This window comes from Aplidium turbinatum, chromosome 6 (assembly GCF_918807975.1).
Source record: "Aplidium turbinatum chromosome 6, kaAplTurb1.1, whole genome shotgun sequence".
Classification (NCBI taxonomy): Eukaryota; Metazoa; Chordata; class Ascidiacea; order Aplousobranchia; family Polyclinidae; genus Aplidium; species Aplidium turbinatum.
Genome location: NC_137477.1, coordinates 6,744,255 through 6,762,371, shown reverse-complemented (window position 1 = coordinate 6,762,371; position 18,117 = coordinate 6,744,255). Strand labels below are relative to the sequence as shown.

General features: G+C 37.6%; 1 protein-coding gene across 1 annotated transcript; it reads right to left on the bottom strand.

Moving 5' to 3' along the window:
• Positions 1-62: 62 nt before the first annotated feature.
• Positions 63-1,774, bottom strand: LOC145772129 (phosphomannomutase 2-like). Its single transcript, XM_082583971.1, has one exon. It carries the CDS (start codon positions 1,739-1,741, stop codon positions 989-991), a length of 753 nt encoding a protein of 250 aa, XP_082440097.1. The 5' UTR covers positions 1,742-1,774; the 3' UTR covers positions 63-988.
• Between the last annotated feature and the right edge of the window lie 16,343 nt (positions 1,775-18,117).

Sequence of the window (18,117 nt, the reverse complement as noted above, 5' to 3'; positions counted from 1 at the left end):
GTTCGCCACATCAGGGCGTTATGTGAATTCTGGCACCTAAAAGACTAGATATCTATTTCCCTTCACGACTAATGTTTTATATTTTGAGCGTATCGTAGTCAACTCCATTAAGCGCATTCCAGAAAAATGTCTCAGAATACAAATTAGGCAAACATGGAATACGTTATTAACCTAGTGAACTAGTAGACCTACAGTGAAAAAGGGGCTGTTCCATGGGCTGTTCAAATGTCATGTCCTTGATATGATTGTCGGAATCGACTGTCGCATTGCGTCACTTAATATACAAGGTTGGTCAATGGTCATCAATGTCATAAGGTGGAGGGAGAAGTTGAATAGCACGAAGCAGGTAGCGTGATATCTGATATAGTATTTGAACAGCCCGAAGAAAGGGTTACAAAGTTACATGTTTTGGTCTTTTTTGCTATTCACGCTACGGCAGGTAAATAGATATATACATCATAAAAGAAAATATACCAGTGAATATGTCTACATGTACAAATCATGATGATGTAACAACAAAGCTTAGCACAAAAAAGTAGAACTGCTTCGAAATGCACACAGTAAAACCATAAATTTCTCGTGCATTGATAAGTGCTTGGTACATCACTGAATAAAAAAATAAGACTTGACTAACGTGGTTGACTTTAAAAATTACTTATCACAATACAATATTTTCAAAGATACTATTTTAAAATAACCTATACAAACACATTCTGATTAGTGCATAGGCCTATCTTGCTTCTTTTAGTCAATGTTTATGTGTAAACAATCATTCGATCAGGAATAGTAAATGCAGCATTAAATTTTACATTACATTTAGTGGTTAGAGCAAATGTTATTAACAAAAACACACATGATACCTTACTGCGAGTTATAAAGTTGTACTTGTAAACATCTTAACAATTACTTCAGCAACAACATCTCAGTGCGGAACTCGGGTTTGTTAAAAATGTAGTCTAGTTACCTCAGCATTATCATGGCAAAATGCTTAAAAAAATAATTTCGTAACTTGTTGTTTTGTATCTTCCGGAGAAGTTACCTTGTGACCAATTGTGCGATCATCGCTGTAAATTTCATGGTCGTTTCCACCCGCTTCAGTTTTGTCTCCAAAAAAGTGAATTTCTTTGAAGTTCACATCCTTGAGATAGTTGAGACAAAATCGCTTGTCCCACCCATTTGGAAAAACATCAAAGCTAATTTGTCCACCAATTGAAAAAGTTAACCCATCTCCTTCGAATTCTTTCCGTAAATCAGTAACAAACTTTTTTCGAACATCGTGTATTTTGTCGTATTCATAAAATTCAACACGCTCTTCTTGTGAGCAGCTTCTTCCAACCGGGCAAACGTTGAGCATGCCCTTCCGAAATTCAATAAATGTGCCACGTTTTTTTGGTAAAGTGAGCTTAGCCATGTAAGATAGACAGTAATTAATGAATCGCTGCAACAATTCATCTCCCAGGTGGGTTTGAATGCTATTTTCGGCAATCAATGCTCCATTTTTGTAAGCGACAAGTCCATTTTCAGAAAATACATAATCAAAAGAATTAACAAGGTCATCTGCATCACTTCCCAATTGCTCTGCAATCTTATTGAAATCTGATCCTCCCACAATCCCAACAGTAACCTTTTGCTTCAAGTCTTCAATAAATTTTTTGACATCTTTTGTCACTTTCTGTCTTGGTAACGTCAATGTACCATCGACATCAAACAGACATAAAATAGAAGCATCTTTTTCACACATTTTTAATAAAATTTTACAGTACCAGAACTATCATCAAAGAGCTAAGTTCATGCAAAACAGAAAATATATATTCTATTAATAGTGTTGAAGAAGAATTTGTCATGTTGAAACATAAGTTGAATGTTTTTTCCTCATAAACTTAAGTTCACGTGTCATGGAATATTTGAAACTGTTGGGGGTTAAATATATTTCAGTGGAATAAAATAAGGTTTTGTTGGGTAATGATTGGGGCCAGTTGGTGGTTTGAGATTACATCACTAATTTATTAGATATGTAATTGTACATGTTATTGACTTGGGCAGAAGCTATAGTTACCATATAACGAGCCATTTGGTAGACATCTTTTATATGTACTTTGAACACTTTTAATCTGAAAATGCAAGGGAAAGAAAAAAACATAGTGGATGTGATCAATGCTGTTGTAGATATATAAATTGTTAAACTGGAGATGTTTAGTTAAATTGGTTTGTTTTTAAGGCACCGAACCAACAAAGTGAATAAAATTGTCAAAATACTTTGTATGATAGGTTAGATTAAATTATGGCACAACAAGGATGGTAGCAAAACACCATAAACGGTAATCTCGTGAAGAGAAATTTTTGCAATGCTTAGCCATCTGACTGACATTTTCGAATTAGATGAAGCACTTAAGGGGACACACCTCCTTACAAAAAATTTTCTCGCAGGGCTTGCATTTCACATTCTTACTCAAGCATCATACATTTAAACCCACACAAAGTATATACTTTTGGAAAGCTTATAAAATTTGCACACTGTCTACACTCTATGATATAGTTTTTAATTTGTACTAAAAGCATTTATTCAAAGAAGCTGATTTAAAAATGTGCACATGATTTCCACAGATTGCAAAAAAAATCTAAAAGCTTATATAAATTCCTTTCAAGATATTTTTTGTAAATTTCTGTAAAAATAACATGACCTTATAAATATAAATAAGTTAATGGAGGCTCTTTGAAAAATAGTGTTTCTGTAGTAAAATATAATATTTTTGGTGGACGCACTCTGAATTTTTAAGATTTACCTGGAGTTTTAGCCCTACTTGCCTTCACATACAATTTTTTCAAAAACACTTCATTTAATTAATAAAAGTAAAGGCTCATATCCAGTGTTGTACGTTGACGCCGTCAATTTGACGGCGTCAACTTTTTGTTGACGCTGAGGCTAGCGCCGTCAATTTATTTTTCAGTTGACGGAAGTGATAGCGCCGTCAACTATTTTGCCGATTTTAAGCGTCAAGCGCTAAGCGTCATTTTTTTGTTTTCATGGAAAATCTCGTTTCACAATAAGAGTTTCACAATGTATTCTGGCCAGCGCGACTCATCCGAATTACCGGCTTTTGCGTTGGTTGGAATGGCTCCCTGGAATACATGCGGAAGAAGTTCACCAAATGGTGATCACCCATGTATTGAGAACGAGGGATCAGAGACAGAAAGCGACAAATCCATGAATGGCATCGCGGACGTTGAATATACTTTATTTCAAGAGCTCTATGCCCCTAAAAAGAGCGATGTTGGTGCAGTGGACCTCGTTAAAAGATTTATACATGCTAAACTATCACAGCACGCTTGGAACAGTAATACATTTCCGACTAAACGTTTTCAACTTGTTTTTGAAATACAACACACCAATACCAACCAGCGCTGCTGTGGAACGCATGTTTTCACTTGGAAAGGACAATATGCGCAGGGGCGCCGGAAGCGGGAGGGGGGCAGGGGGAGCGGATGCCCTCCTGCCCTCAAATTCTGTCGATGGGGAGGGAAGAGGGGGCAATGGTGCCCTTTTAAAGTCATGTAAGCTACTGCACACTTTACAATATAACAATTTATGCTATTCGCTTTTAGCCTAATTATAATGTTCTATTTTTGCCTCAAAATAATATTCACGACACAAAATTCTCCATCACAGTAAGTTATATTACATCATTATAAAATAGCATGATGCCCTTCCGTGCCATTGTTCTTTGTATAGCGGACACTTGTATCATTACTCGATAATGAGCTGATAGATGAGCATTATCGCTATATCTTATCTTAAAAACTTACAAAAAAAATTGGCCTTTCAGCAACAAAAGTGCCCTTTTTTCATACTTCTGCCCATCCAGTCAAAAATCGCTCCGGCACCCTTGAATATGCGTCCCAAACACAGCAGATTGTCAGACAAACGTTTTGATATGCTTGTTTTTCTGCAAGGAAATAACTAATAGGCTGAGCAGCTAATTACAATACAGTCTCAAAACATAATACCTGCTCTTTATTTATAGCTATTGTTAGCCTGAACTTGGTTGAAATATTTCCGTTTTATGAGACGCTGGCAAAAAATAGCGCTAGAAATTAGCGCTGACGCCGTCAATTTCTTTAAGAGCTTACGCAGTTCTTTACGCCGTAAAGTTTTTAGGCAATTCGCGCTGACGCTGACAAATTATTTCAAAAACGCGTACAACACTGCTCATATCCCAAACAAGCATTGCTGTAAAATTGGATAAGTAGTTCAGGCAGAGTTGCAATTCTAGTATCGAAAAACATTAATTTGAGAAAATCAGCATTAAACATTTAAAATATATATATATCCAAAAACAGCAAAAAATGTTACAGTAGGCTATGTAAGATGTTAATCTTACATACTGCAATCTTACATCACAAAAGAGTGGTGGAAGTATAAACAGTAGCACATTAACCCATATCTTTCAAATTGAAGTCAAAAAGTAGTACGGTAAGATTAAATATTTTTTCACAAAAATCAGGTTCAGAATTGCCAGGTACATTTCAAAAATGACACTTTTAAGGCAAAAAGAGTTCAAATATGGCAAAATAATTACCTAGGCTATTCGGAATCCTCATTAAATTTACTATTTAAATGAGCTAAAATAAAACAATTAATAAAAACTTACATTTTAAGGAGGTGTGCGCCCTTAAGATCCATGTTGCTCAACATTTTTGTAAGCAAAGTCAATTTGTATTGTTTTAGAGCAGCTGTGCTTACTTATCATATTCAGAATCAGGCACAACTGCTCTAATTAATACAAATTAATACCACTTTGAGCTAGGTAGCTATGTTAATCTGCTTTTCCAACACTAGTTATGTGAAGTTCAAGCAGCATACCGTACCTGTTTTGAAGAAAGCTGTTGGTGTGTTGTGTCATAACAGAGCTAAAATTTTCAAATCCTGTAGCCAAATTACAAGAGCATATATAATATCTGATTAAAAAACAAATTGCCTGTTTTTGTATTACATTTTCAAAGTTTAAAAAAATTCTCACATCCAAATTTTACGGCATGTGGTGAGCCATGAACTATTAATTATTAACTAAATATTTGGAGCACAAATAAAAAGAAAAATAGGAAACATTGTCCCAATGGGATAAAAGGGCAAAAGATCCTGACCAGTTGCTGTAAGCTTGATCTTCCAATTAAAGTCAAGACACCCTTTTGTATTAGCTGCCCTCTAGAATTATTACAACCATTCAGTGATCATACCACCAGTGCAGCATATTACATGGAAGACACTTGGAACACAGCATGTTGTGCCACTGATACCAAACTCCATCGTTTTATACCTTATAATACCCAGTGGAGCACCCTCTGGTATGGACCTGCCCCGGCCAACTTGGGTCAAGCTCAATAGGATTCGAACAAGAGTCAGTCGCTTTTATTATGCACAAGTCGGATGCAACCTATTTCAACCCTTAAAAACACCGGGAGAAAAAATAGAACAAAGCCGAAGTCACTGATCAGAGTTTCTGCAAACATTTTAAAATTTTCCTCTTGAATTTTTATGGGCCACCACAAACTAAGTGTGACTTTTTCTTTGTAATTTTATCTAGAAAGGTTAGTTGGAAGTAAATAGATCATTCCATTGTGGCAGCTCGTGATCGTTTGTAATGGAGGGGCTACAATCTAATTTCAAAATAACCCTAACTCTAAACCGAAAATGAGATTCGGTTTATCAAAATAACCTTAACCCAAAAGTGAGGTTTGGTTTATCAACGATTGTTTCAAGATACTTGGTGTGGTCAACTGTTTCGACAACGGCAACTCTGATCAGCAATTTCGGGGCTTCTGTATTTTTTTCTCTCAATCTTTTCAAGGGAAAAAATTTGAAATGTTTGCGGCAACTCCGATTAGCAATTTTGGCTCTGTTGTATTTTTTTTATGGATCTTTTCCGGGGGTGAAGATGAAATCTAGGTTACACCCGGATAAGTCAGCCTGCAAATGTGGCGAAGAGGAACAAACTGCTGACCATGTCGTTCTTGAATGTTCCATTTACAAGGTGCCATATGAAGTGCAAGGCACAACAGAACTGGACGAAGCTACCGTACACACACCTGGTTTTTCATCACATGCCCTGAAATCTGAATAATAAGAACAAAAACACTATGATACCATACCTTACTTCAGTAAATCAACAATTGTATGGTTCAACACAGCAAATTCTCTACAAAAGCTTTATTATTAAGTACATCACTTTCACATGAAAAAAATGCATTCACCAATTCCATACCACTTTAGTTGCTGGAATTGCTAATTTGCTGGCACTGATGCTCTGCCTATGTTTTTGGTCTTGTGGGCGTTGTGGTACTGTGGGTAGTAAACTAAATACATGATCCAAAAGTTGCGTAGTAACAGTGTTGTCAGATGTTCACCAGTAAATTTCCGCAACAAACCAACTTCAACTTTGTACAAATTTTATTAATTTTAACTGCATTAAAATGTAGTTTAAAGAAAAAAAAACATACGTTCTTCTTAAGTTTAGTCAGCGATGTCACAGATTTTCTTCACAGCACATTCATTTCCCCAACCATAATTGGAAAAAAATTTCTATCTGGCAACCAACTTGGAAACATGATACAGCTGACTGACTTCAGCTGATGCACCAGAAAACACGTTGGCAAGAGTTGCCGGATTAAAACTTTTTTAATTCAATTCATTCAATATTCTTGGAGTGAAGCTGTGTCTTTTAATTGAATGAATATGAATGCTCAAACTAAAAAAGCTTCTTTATAAGCTAAATTCTGGCATTTTTTGCTTAATTGTAGATGCTTCAAATCAAATAAACAGGTAGGCTATGAGTTCTACAATCGACGGATTGAAGTTTTTGCTTGTTGAAACCTAGCTGGATTGGTTTTGGGTTTGAATCTTTATCCTCGGACTAACAAAGCCTTGATGTTATTCCTGGTAGTTACGCATACTTACAGAGGCTTTTGACGCATGGCAGGAAGTTAGTAGCTGTCTGAGAACAAAAAAAAAAAACATTTTTGAGACGAAACAAAAATTTCCCTAATGATTGATTGATATTTGATTGAATATTTATCCCCGGACTGGGAAAAGCCTGCTTGAGAGCGTAATCGTGGCAGTTTCGCATACTTGTAGACAGTGGCGTACGCAGGATTTTCTCAAGGGAGGGGGGCCATTGACGACCGGCGGCGAAGCCCGACGGCGTTTTCACCTAAGACGACACCCAGCGGCGGGGGGTCTGGGGGGCCTCCCCCAGAAAATTTTGAAAAGTTACTTTGAATTTGGTGCATTCTGAGAGCATTTTCAACAAAAATGTGGGTATAAATATTCCTGTAAAATGGTGCTGTCCGGTGGCATAGCAAAAGGATAAGATCATGTTTTCTTCGGCATTTTTCGGAAATAAAGCTAAGTCTTTTATGTTTTCTTGTTGCTAATTCCTGGCTGAGATGTTTGAATGTTTGGTATTGGCAAAACTCGCTCTTTTAATGTTTTGTTTAAAATTAGGCAAGTTTGTTTTAGACTGAAAGCATCATTCCCAAGCATAAAGAGACTGAAAGCATCATTTTCAATATCGTGACGTCACACGCGTGCCAAAGGGGGGGTTGTAACCCCCAAACCCCCCCCCCCCCCCCCCCGCCTGGCTACGCCACTGGCCATTGATATCCCAGACGTCTTCATGATATCCCAGTATGGTTTTAGTTTAGACTTTATCCATTTCTTTCTCACTATAATAGGCTTACAGAACACTATGCTGCATTGGCATAGGCCTACCTGGGGTGGGGTAGGTGGACTGGGCTATGTCTTTCGTATTGGCTTAGTCTATAGAACAACATTGTTAATTGCTTTGACAGTGCAATTCAAAACATATTAAATGCTTTAATCTACGTCGTTAACTACTAAAACATTTTTAAGGGGGGGAATGGCCCAATGGCAACAACACATCTGTAGAAACCCTTTTAAAAGTTGTAGGGTACCGTAGCCTACTCTTGTTGTTGTTGCCTCTTTTTTCAATGTTTTTTTTTTGTATGAGGGTAGCAGCTAACTTCGTTGACCCTGTGGTAATATCGATGTCATCCTAGTACCAACACCACTACCAATGTATTTATTTATGTAGCCTATTTATGTTATATAGCCTATTAAGTGATGTAGGCTATATAGGCCTAGTTGTAGGACGTGCTGTGGCGCTAAACCAAACGAAAAAGAATCTAAAAGATAAAATACACAAGAATATTTTACAAAAAATTTTTCAACATCGATCATAACTAACAAAAGTGTTCTTGTGTTAAAAAGGGTGAATGTTAGTTTTCTATTTTCTCAAACAAAATTGGGCTATTTTAGCGGAATATGAAAAGGCAGAAATTGTTAATAGTCAATCAACAGTATTTTTACCATCACTATTTGATTTAGATGTTACACATGTTTGGAAAGATTTTGATATTTTTGGCAGGAGTTTCTAAAAGCAGGCTATCCCACGGAATGCGAAGCTGGTTTGGTTTGGTTTTGAATCTTTACCCTCTGACTGACAAAGCCTTTGATAGGTTATTCCTGGTATTTTCACATAATTGTAGAGGCTCTTTACGCAGGACCGCTTACCGAGATTGGCAGAGTGAAGTTTTCCGATTATTGAAGTGTTGTTGCGGGAGAATGATTCCATTCACTAGGTGCCGCTAAATATAGAGCAGTCCTGAAATGTGTTGCTCAAGCGCAAATCCCGATAATCGAACCAGCGCCGCGTGATCTTGAGCCAGGCGCGTTACCACTAAGCTACCTTTAAAAAGCAGAGTGAGTTAAATATAAGAGGTTGTCAGGCGTTTTCTCAGGAAAAAATGGTTTTCATATTTTTCTCAGATATAAACCGATGCTTGTTTGGGTAAATCGATCCCAAAAATTGCAAAATTCTAAGAATTTAATTTTTCAACTTCCACTGCAACAGTATTTGAAAATGGAAGCTGTAGGCCTATATTAATACGTCACAGACTTCGTAGTTGACCTGAGTCTTGAAAACCTGACTTTGCAGCCTATACCTTTAAATGGTAGCCTAAGCCTAATGCAAGCAAATGTAGCCTAGTACTGAAACGTGATGTCATTCGTATTTAAGGTCATTTTGACTTTACAAAGATACTAGAATAGTTTCCTAATGTCAGCTCAAAACAAAAGTAGCCTACCGTAGCGTGCTCTACGTTACTTTTGATCCGAGCAGCGGTAGCCGGTAGCGTGTTACTTTTTGTCGAGAGGTAGCGACTAGCGCCGCATTGTTGGCATATTGTAGCGGTAGGAATAGCGCGCTGCTTTCAAACTTGCGAAACCCATTCTGCCACCAGGTGCCGCTTAATGAAAAGTGGTCTTAAGTAACTTTACCATTCCATCACACTTCAATGAAGAATGGAATACTCAAACATTCGAGGATGGCACTAAGAGACAAAGCACAAATCGACTTCGATTAGGTTAGACTTCAAATTTTCCACGTCTACATTTTCAGTTATGCAAACTGATCGCAAAAAGCGACTAAACGAGGCAAAATTTGAAAGTTAAACGAAGTAAAATCTGTCAACAAATTTTTTTGGAAAACCCGTGGACTCCTTTAGTTAAAACTAATGACTTTTCTTGTAGACATACAGGCTATTGTAGTCTACTTCAGTGATTTTCAACCGGTGTTCCGCGGAGCGCTGGTGTTCACAAGAGCAAGAAAATCACAAGAGCTTCGCGTTTGTCTTGCAATTTCAGGCCGAACATCAATTTTGTGAACATCTAAACAGGCCCAGATATCGCACTGACAAAAAGTAAATTGTTGTTGAGTTGTTTATTTTATTGCATTATTGTAAAATTTCGTTTGGTGTTCCACAAGATTATTTTAACGATTAGCCTAAAGTGTTCAGTGATTCAAAAAAGGTTGAAAAACACTGGTCTACTTCATACATTTTATCCCAGTTTTCCTTCGACGGAACCAGGGATTGGATGGAACTGTGGTGACTAGAATATGTTTTTTCTATAGCCTGATTTGTTTAACCTACCGTAGACAGACGAATTTTTATATCTAGAAAAATGTTTGTCTTAATAGAAAAAGATAAAATGGTTTTGGTAGCTATTAAATCGGAAAGGTAGCAAAGTTTGTATCAGGTAATAACGGAATATAGGCTATTTTGTAAAACATTAGGCCTAGGTCTATATCAATCACTTTGAAAATAAACTTCGATAATTTAGTTGGTTAGGTGCTCGACTCTGTGAACGTAAAAGCGCTCAATTGTCTGTGTTGCTTGCGAGCTTGAGCAAAGCATTTCAAGAAGAGTCCTCCACAGCGACAACTAGTGAACAGAGTAATTGTCAAACAACGTGGTCTGTGTGAACTGAATAATGAATTAACTCAATGACTGCAGGACACCTGCCCAAACATCGAGACTGAGTCGCCGCCACTGCCTAAGTAGCCTATGGTAAAATGGCTGAGCCCCTCGACCCTCAGGGTGGCGAAGAAGACAAAAGTTCATGGCCTACCAAGAACAGCGCTTTACAAAGAAGCAGAAACGTCACCTTGTCAATTTCGGTGGCGGAGCCTGCGTCAGTAGTTCAAAGCCTCTCCAATTAGGCTATGCAATATTGTCTATATAGGCTATGCAAGATTAAACTTCTAAAAATGATTTCTCAGTCTGAAAATGAAGATTCCCACAATCATTCTAGCTTACTCATTCTAACAACCATGGCGGAACGGATAAGGCGCTCGCTTTCCAATCATGCAATCCTTGTTCGACTTCCTTGCTGAAGGAAAGGTGGCCATGAGAAAGGAACCGACCACTCTACTCAGCATAATGAGAACCTTTCATTCTTAAAATTAAGACGGCTGAAGTTACGCTTTCTTGTACGCTATTGATTTCCCTGGTAGAATCATCTTCAAGCCAACAAAGATGCAAGACGCAACACTGCCTAGGTTTTCAATTGAAATTAACAAACAGCTCAGGAAGTTTGGGCTGTCGTTTTTCATGGTTTGTTACACACTTTTCTAAAGACAAGATAATTTTAATGTTCAACTTTACCAAGAATTGCGTGCAGGCAATTAACTAAGAAGAAATGAAGTTAGGCTACAGAATATGTTCTGATAAACGGAATTCATTCTCAATAGTTGGCTTTCCTGGTGAGGAATTTTGACAAACCGTTTGTCATATTTTTGCCCGTAAAATTATATCAAGCAACAATGTATCGCAAATTTACTGTAAATGAAATAGTTTGTATATCCCTAAACATTGACACACGGTCCGAACTAACTCATTACAATTTCAAAGTGACACAAAGTGAAATACTATTTGTGCTGAAACAAACAGCTTTATAAGAACACACACGCATGTCCTTGAACGATGTTATGCGTAAACCTGAGCCCCTTTATTTTTATCGTCAAAATAGACAATGTGTAAATCAAAATTAACTGAGGTGTTTTTGTATGACTTATGTTGATAATTTTCCGATAGTTTGACGGAGACTGGTTGGTTTTTAAGAGGATTAAAAAGAAAGTCATCACGATTGAAGAAAAATTGACAAAATAAACCTTACAAGTTGGTAGAGATTCTAAAAGCAGATTCTTAAAGATTTGAGATGAACAAATTGGTTCTTGCTGTCTTACAAATTCCTAATTTGCTCATAAATAAGCTAATAGCATTAATTAGCAAGTTTCAACAATGTCGAATTTTGCAGACGCGAACAACTTTGCATGACATTTTTGTAGTTATTCGAATGCACTAAAATTACAGATAGTTTCAAGTTTCAAGGACATTGCGTTAAGTCTCCGGTTGTTATCTAATTAGAGAGAGGGAGAAAGAGAGACAAATACTAATTCAGCTTTATAGCAGTTGTCGATCGCTAGAAGTCATTGCAATCGCGTTGTCCGGAGGATGACCCAGCTTCAATCACCCTCCTCGCAGCGGAAGGGTTCGTCGAAGATACAAGTGGTCTGGTCTGAAAGGTCATTGGCAATAACCTTGCCAATTGGTCATCACACATCACATAAGTCTATTCTGCGTTAACAGAAGACTTCTACAATATCTAAAATACTTTAATACGTCATTAAAATACATTGGGACGTCCTCTGTGGGTTTATCAACTCAGTCAATAAGTATTTCATAAACAGAAGTAAGATTAACTAGGGGGTGAAAGCTAAGGTGAGTCCCATACTAGAATCCAAGCATCGGGGAATAAGATAAATTTACTCAGCCATCGGCACTAACGAGAGTAGGGTGGCCAGTTCGTTTCTCTCGCCCGCCTTTCCGCCAGCAACTTTGCCCACACAATTCATTACACCCTAGGTCAGGGGTTCTTAAACTGGGGTCCATGGACCCCCAAGAAGTACGCGGACTAGTTTTAGAGGGTCCATAAAGACCCAATCGAAATCTTAGTGTATAATTTCAAAAATGGAATAAATTTTTCAAAAGAAAAGAGATTAAGTTCAAACAACGCTGATGATTTTCCTCAGGTCATCGTTACTCATTGCTTTTTACATCGCCATGCATTAGCATCGAAAACTCTTCCAGCAAACTTGAAAGAAATTTTGTCTGGTAGTGTGAAAATCGTTAATTTTATCAGAGCTCGTGCTTTGAACCATCGAATATTTAAGAGGTTATGTCAAGAAATGGGAGCGGAACATGAAGTTCTCCTCTATAATACATAAGTTCGCTGGCTGTCAAGGGGACAAGTTTTGGAGCGCTTATTTGAACTTCGAATGGAAGTTTCTTTTTTTCTAGGAGACGAAAATATTGAACTTTCAAAGCAGTTTGACAGTGAAGAGTTTATTCAAGGGTTAGCTTACTTGGCGGATGTTTTTACTCATATCAATGAGGTAAATCGTTCTAGTTATGGCCTTGCCGTTACAACTATGGACGTTTCTGAAAAACTTAAAGTTTTTCAGGACAATTTATCTCTGTAGAAAAGGAGATTGGAGACTAACAAGTATTCTGATTTATCAACGTTGGAAGAATTGATGCTTCAAAATAGAACTGCAGTTTGTAATGCTCTCCCACTTTCTCTGCACACAGACATGTGTAAACATTTGGAAGCATTGCAAAACTCTTTCAAAGGTTACTGCTCAGCCGCCGAGGATATTAAAAATACAGCATGGGTACGTTACCCTTTCCTCGTTGAACTGGAATCTATCAGTGATGATGACCTTGCAAAAGATGAGTTCATTGAACTAAGGGCAATGAGATCATTAAGAATGTCCTTCAATTCGATAAGTATTGGCGATTTTTGGAGTTCGTTGACGCAAGCATATCCTCTTTTGGTAGGCTAAAGAGAGCCATGGCTGCTATAATCCTTTTTGCGACTGCATATTTATGTGAGTCAGGATTTTCATCATCGGCAACTATCAAGACAAAGAGTCGAAACCGGTTGGATGCAAAGGATGACATGCGTGTTGCCTTATCAAAGACGAAGCCACAATTTCATGTTTTTGTTGAAAAGAAACAGCACTAATGCACCGTCCTTCACAGTAATGAGATTAAATCGAAGATATTGAAAAATAATCCGCATTCGCTATTTCTTAAATTTAATAAAAACATAAGTTTTGTTACCAATTCATTTAAATTTTATTGCGTTATATCCAATTCATGCTAATCAAAAAAGTTTCTCGGACTAGGTCACAAAGGGGGTCCACGCAAATCCATTTTTTTAAGGGGTTTGCGTTATAAAAAAGTTGAAGAACCTCTGCCCTAGGTAGAGGTGAACTGAGTTTTTAAACAACCAACTTAAGCTGAGAGTCGAACCGGGATTGCATGATTAGAAAGGGAGCGCCATCTCACTGTTTAGATAAATTGGACTACAATGACAAGTCATATCGCTAATGCAAGTGCTAGAATTTTGACGCAAATAAAAGCAACTTTGGAGATTAAATTTTATTTCTGTGTGCTTGGGACAATTTTCCCCCTACTGCTTTTAAGCTACATCCTGATTTTCAATCGCATTAGAAAAAGTTAGTTTTATGATAATAATCATTGTTGTTGAACTACTGTGACTTCCTTTAGATAGCCGGTTTTAAACAGAGCTATGCCTGCTTGGCTGATGGTTTTGCGATTTCAATGGCTTGCGATTTCAAGGTTTGAGGAAAATACTCAGCATTTTCTCTTCGCGTATGCATAAACGTTTGTTCAAATCAGTGCTTTTCAACCCGTGGGATGGTACGCACTTGTGCGGATAAAAAATTGCGACGAAGACGACAAACGTGGTGCAGATGAGGTGGATGAGAATTCTACCTGTTTTTTTTGTTTTCTTTTTGTTACGTATGTGCAATAATTCAAATAAGCCTAATACACTAACGCATTGTTAGCGATAGCCGTATGTTTCTGACGCCGTGCTCAAGTGAACATTCTCAGAGTCGAATCAGCGCTACTTTTTCGAGCACAAGCAGTTTCTTTGGGAGCTAAGTCCTTCTAAATCCGGGCGGTATTGACATATTTGGAATGCTCAATAAGCTCAACACCACTCTCCAAAAATGTGGAATTGATGCATTTAAGTCGATATACAAAATTCTATGGTTTAAGCAAAAAATTTAAACTAGGAAGAATACTTTGCAGTTACGACCTGAATAATTTGAGGCACTCCAGACCTTCGTAACTAGCCTACATAAAAAGAAAAGACTCTTGAAGCAGCCTATCAAGGCAACGAGTTCGCCCCGTTAGCCCAGTGGTTAAGCGCCGGACTCAAGATCACGCGGCGCTGGTTCCATTGTCGTGGTGTGCGTCTGAGCGACGCATTTCAGGGCTCTTCCCCATTCAGTGGCAAATAGTGGATGGAATAGTTCCCCGGTAACAACACTTCAACAGTCGAAAACTTCACTCTGTCGATCTCGGTAAGCGACCCTGCGTCAAAAAAACTCTACAAATATGCGAAACTACCAGGAATAACCTATCAGAGACTTTGTCAGTCCGAAGATAAAGGTTCAAAAACCAAACTATAAGAAAGCTCTCAGTTGCACATTTTGCTCCATAGTTTTGAAGCTTATCTTCTCAATCACTAGAATAAGAATCTAAGCTGGGTATTTTTGAACCCTTTTGGTGTTATTTTCAAAAAGGGCTTTGTCAACAAGCGTTTTTTTACTGTGAAAACACATTGAATTTTGAGTCGGAGCTGTTGATAAATCTAAAAAAGATCTGGCGATTCAAATACGGAACACAAAGTTTTTGTGCAAGTTCCCACTATAGTTAGGCTATTTGACTGAAACGAGGTTTAGTAAACTAGTACAATATAGTTGACATCAAAACGAAAAAAAGGAGTTTTTGTCTTCGCAAGACGCTATTGACGACCTAATGCGGGAAGCTTCGGAGCAAGAAGTTGTGTCTAACAGTCTAACTGGTCTGAAATTTCCAGAAATGTTCAGCAGCAAACAAAATAACATTAGCCTGCTTCGATATTTGAATAAAAACTGCTTATTCTTTTCATGCACATCAATTTTCGTCTTTGTTAATTAAACACAATTTCTGTCACGTTTCTTAAAAGTGCCCTCAGTTGAATTCAGATCAACCTATTGCATCTGGCATCGGCGTTAAAATTGCATAGATGCATCATTTTATTGAACGAACCCCTCCATTGTTCCACAAATAAGGAAAGCAAATTGCTGCAAACTAACTCTGCTTGATTTGAGCGGATAAAGTGTAAAAACAAAAAAGTGCAAACCTCGTTTTTAAAGGTTGAAAAGCACTGGTTTAAATCATGATAATATCAAACGGTTCCCTTGGGCACATATTGCTATCAACAGAACATAAAGATTGCCTAAAATCTATTTTGCGTTGAGTGATACAAAAATAACTTGGCTTGTTTATTCACAAACTTAACCTCAAGGTCAACTTCAAACTGGAGGTCTTTATTGTGATCTTGTCGAAATCGAGAAATTTTTTCATGTACCGTATCCCTAACAACATCTTTTCTTTATTAATTTGGAATACTTTTTCTTCTTGCATGAATGAGATATCGTTACTAAATTATTACAGCAATGCGTTTGTTGAAGCATAAACACTTCATGTTTATAACATGTTTAAACAGTGAAAGCCCTTGATGTACAAATCAGCGACGCAGTTAGCAAGAAAAATTTACGAGGGGCGCAATGGTTTGGGAGGGAAAACGTCATTCAACGTGAATCATAACATTATTTCAGTAGAAAGGAATCAATTGTATTAAAGCAGATATTTTGGCAAGGCAATACAAAATTGGAGGGGGGGGGTGATTACCTCCGTGGCTAAATAAAAATCAGTCTAAATAGAACAAAAGAAAATTGATATAGCTAACCGATAAACAAAGAAATTTGCTCGATTTAAAAATACAAAAATATTGTCTTTTGTCCAGTGGTGAAATTATAAATTTTATTAAGCTGGATTGATGCCATCAAGGAATCGTAAGTAGGCTAGAGCCTATGCCTAAACAACAACATAGTTGTTTGCATTTTTTTGCGGTTTCTAGGCTTTGTGTCCAGTTTAAGGCTGCTTTTAAATGTCTTGCCAAAAACATAGCCGCACGTTATTGAGCGGTGTCAAACCGACGCATCGCTAAAACAACACGCCTTTCAAAACATTCGACGAGAATACTAATAAAATATCGAAAAATATCTTTCAGTTAAAGAGAGTTTTGATGTAATGAGGCTCCAGATCTGAAAGAATTCGTCTAAATTTCAGAATACCTAACTTCGGCGAGCGGATTCTGCTATAATTTTGACAAGTTATGCGTATTAGTTATCTCGCGCATTCTCTCAAATCGCTTATCTCACCAACCACTGCTTTCTAGGACAACTTGCCCATTGGAACTACTGGTTGCAATCTAAGTGGAACACTCAAATTTTACTTAAGCGAATCGCCTTAATTTATATGTCATCAGTTATGATATTGAAAATCTGACGCATGCGGAAAAATTATGATGTGGATATACATTTAGGCCTAGTTGCAAAAATGTATAGGCTATAGCTATATGTGCATTGTGCAGTCACAAATCTTAAGCGAGGGAATTGCAATTTTGTTAGGTATACTTGTCCGCCCCGTTAGCTCAGTGGTTACGCGCCTGGCTCAAGATCATGCGGCGCTGGTTCGACTCTCGGGGTGTGCGCTTGAGCAACGCATATTCAGGACTGCTCTCCATTCAGCGGCACTTAGTGAATGGAATAATTTTCCAGCAACAACACTTCAACAATCGGAAAACTTCACTCTGCTAACCTCGGTAACAGGCCCTGCGTCAAGAGCCTCCACAAATATGAGAAACTACCAGGAATAACCAATCAAGGCTTTGTCAGTCCGAGGATGAAGATTTAAAACCAAACCTTGTCACTGTCAGTCCATCGCTTTAGTTATTTTTGTGATTGAACTCGTGCATTTATCTTACCATCTAGGCTACATACCATGTAAGATTGATTTATTTATAAACAGGGTAAAGGTTAAATTTTTATTCCATTTCACTTTATTGAATTTACCCTATTGTTTGGTGTAAATTTTACCTAATATACTGTAGAATAATTTACCCAATGTACCCCTTGTCAGCCACTCTTACCAAATACAAACTATCACAATCTATTAGGGCCTACTATCAATGATGTTGGCTGCATAATCGAGTGGTGAGACCTGTGGTAGGGCATTCGTCGGTTCGACATCGCTAAAAAGCATGCGGTTGTGTCTTTGGCAGGATACTTAAAGGCGTGCCCGAAGATTGGCTTCCTTGCCTTCCGGTTCACTTAATCTAAATCTTCAGCTACCGTGAGCAAGCCCGGATACGATAAAAAGGACTACCAATGGTGGTGAGAACAAAATAATTTTTTTGATAAAAGACCATAGAAGAAATGCAATAGATTTATTATAGATTTGCCGTATTTGACAGTTTTCCATGCAGCCAAGTGCCACGCAACAATACAATGTGTCATTTGCATAAAAATGAAGCATTGGCTTGAAGCAATTTCAAGAATAAATAACGAAAAAAGCTGGCTTATAATGAAAGCTTTTGTTGCGGTATTATACACGGAAACGAAAGATTTATGCGTTGTGGCACGAAATGCCTTGTTTCTATAGCTTCCTAATCAAAACTGTTTAATTAATAATGATTTTTAAATCGACTGGAAGTTTTTTCCGTGCATTCATGGTCTTTGTTGTCAAAATTGTAAATAAACATTCTCTATGCGCCGA

Bases quoted from the DNA above. Each gene is read 5' to 3' on its own strand.
- LOC145772129 (XM_082583971.1), bottom strand. From the start codon at position 1,741: ATGTGTGAAAAAGATGCTTCTATTTTATGTCTGTTTGATGTCGATGGT.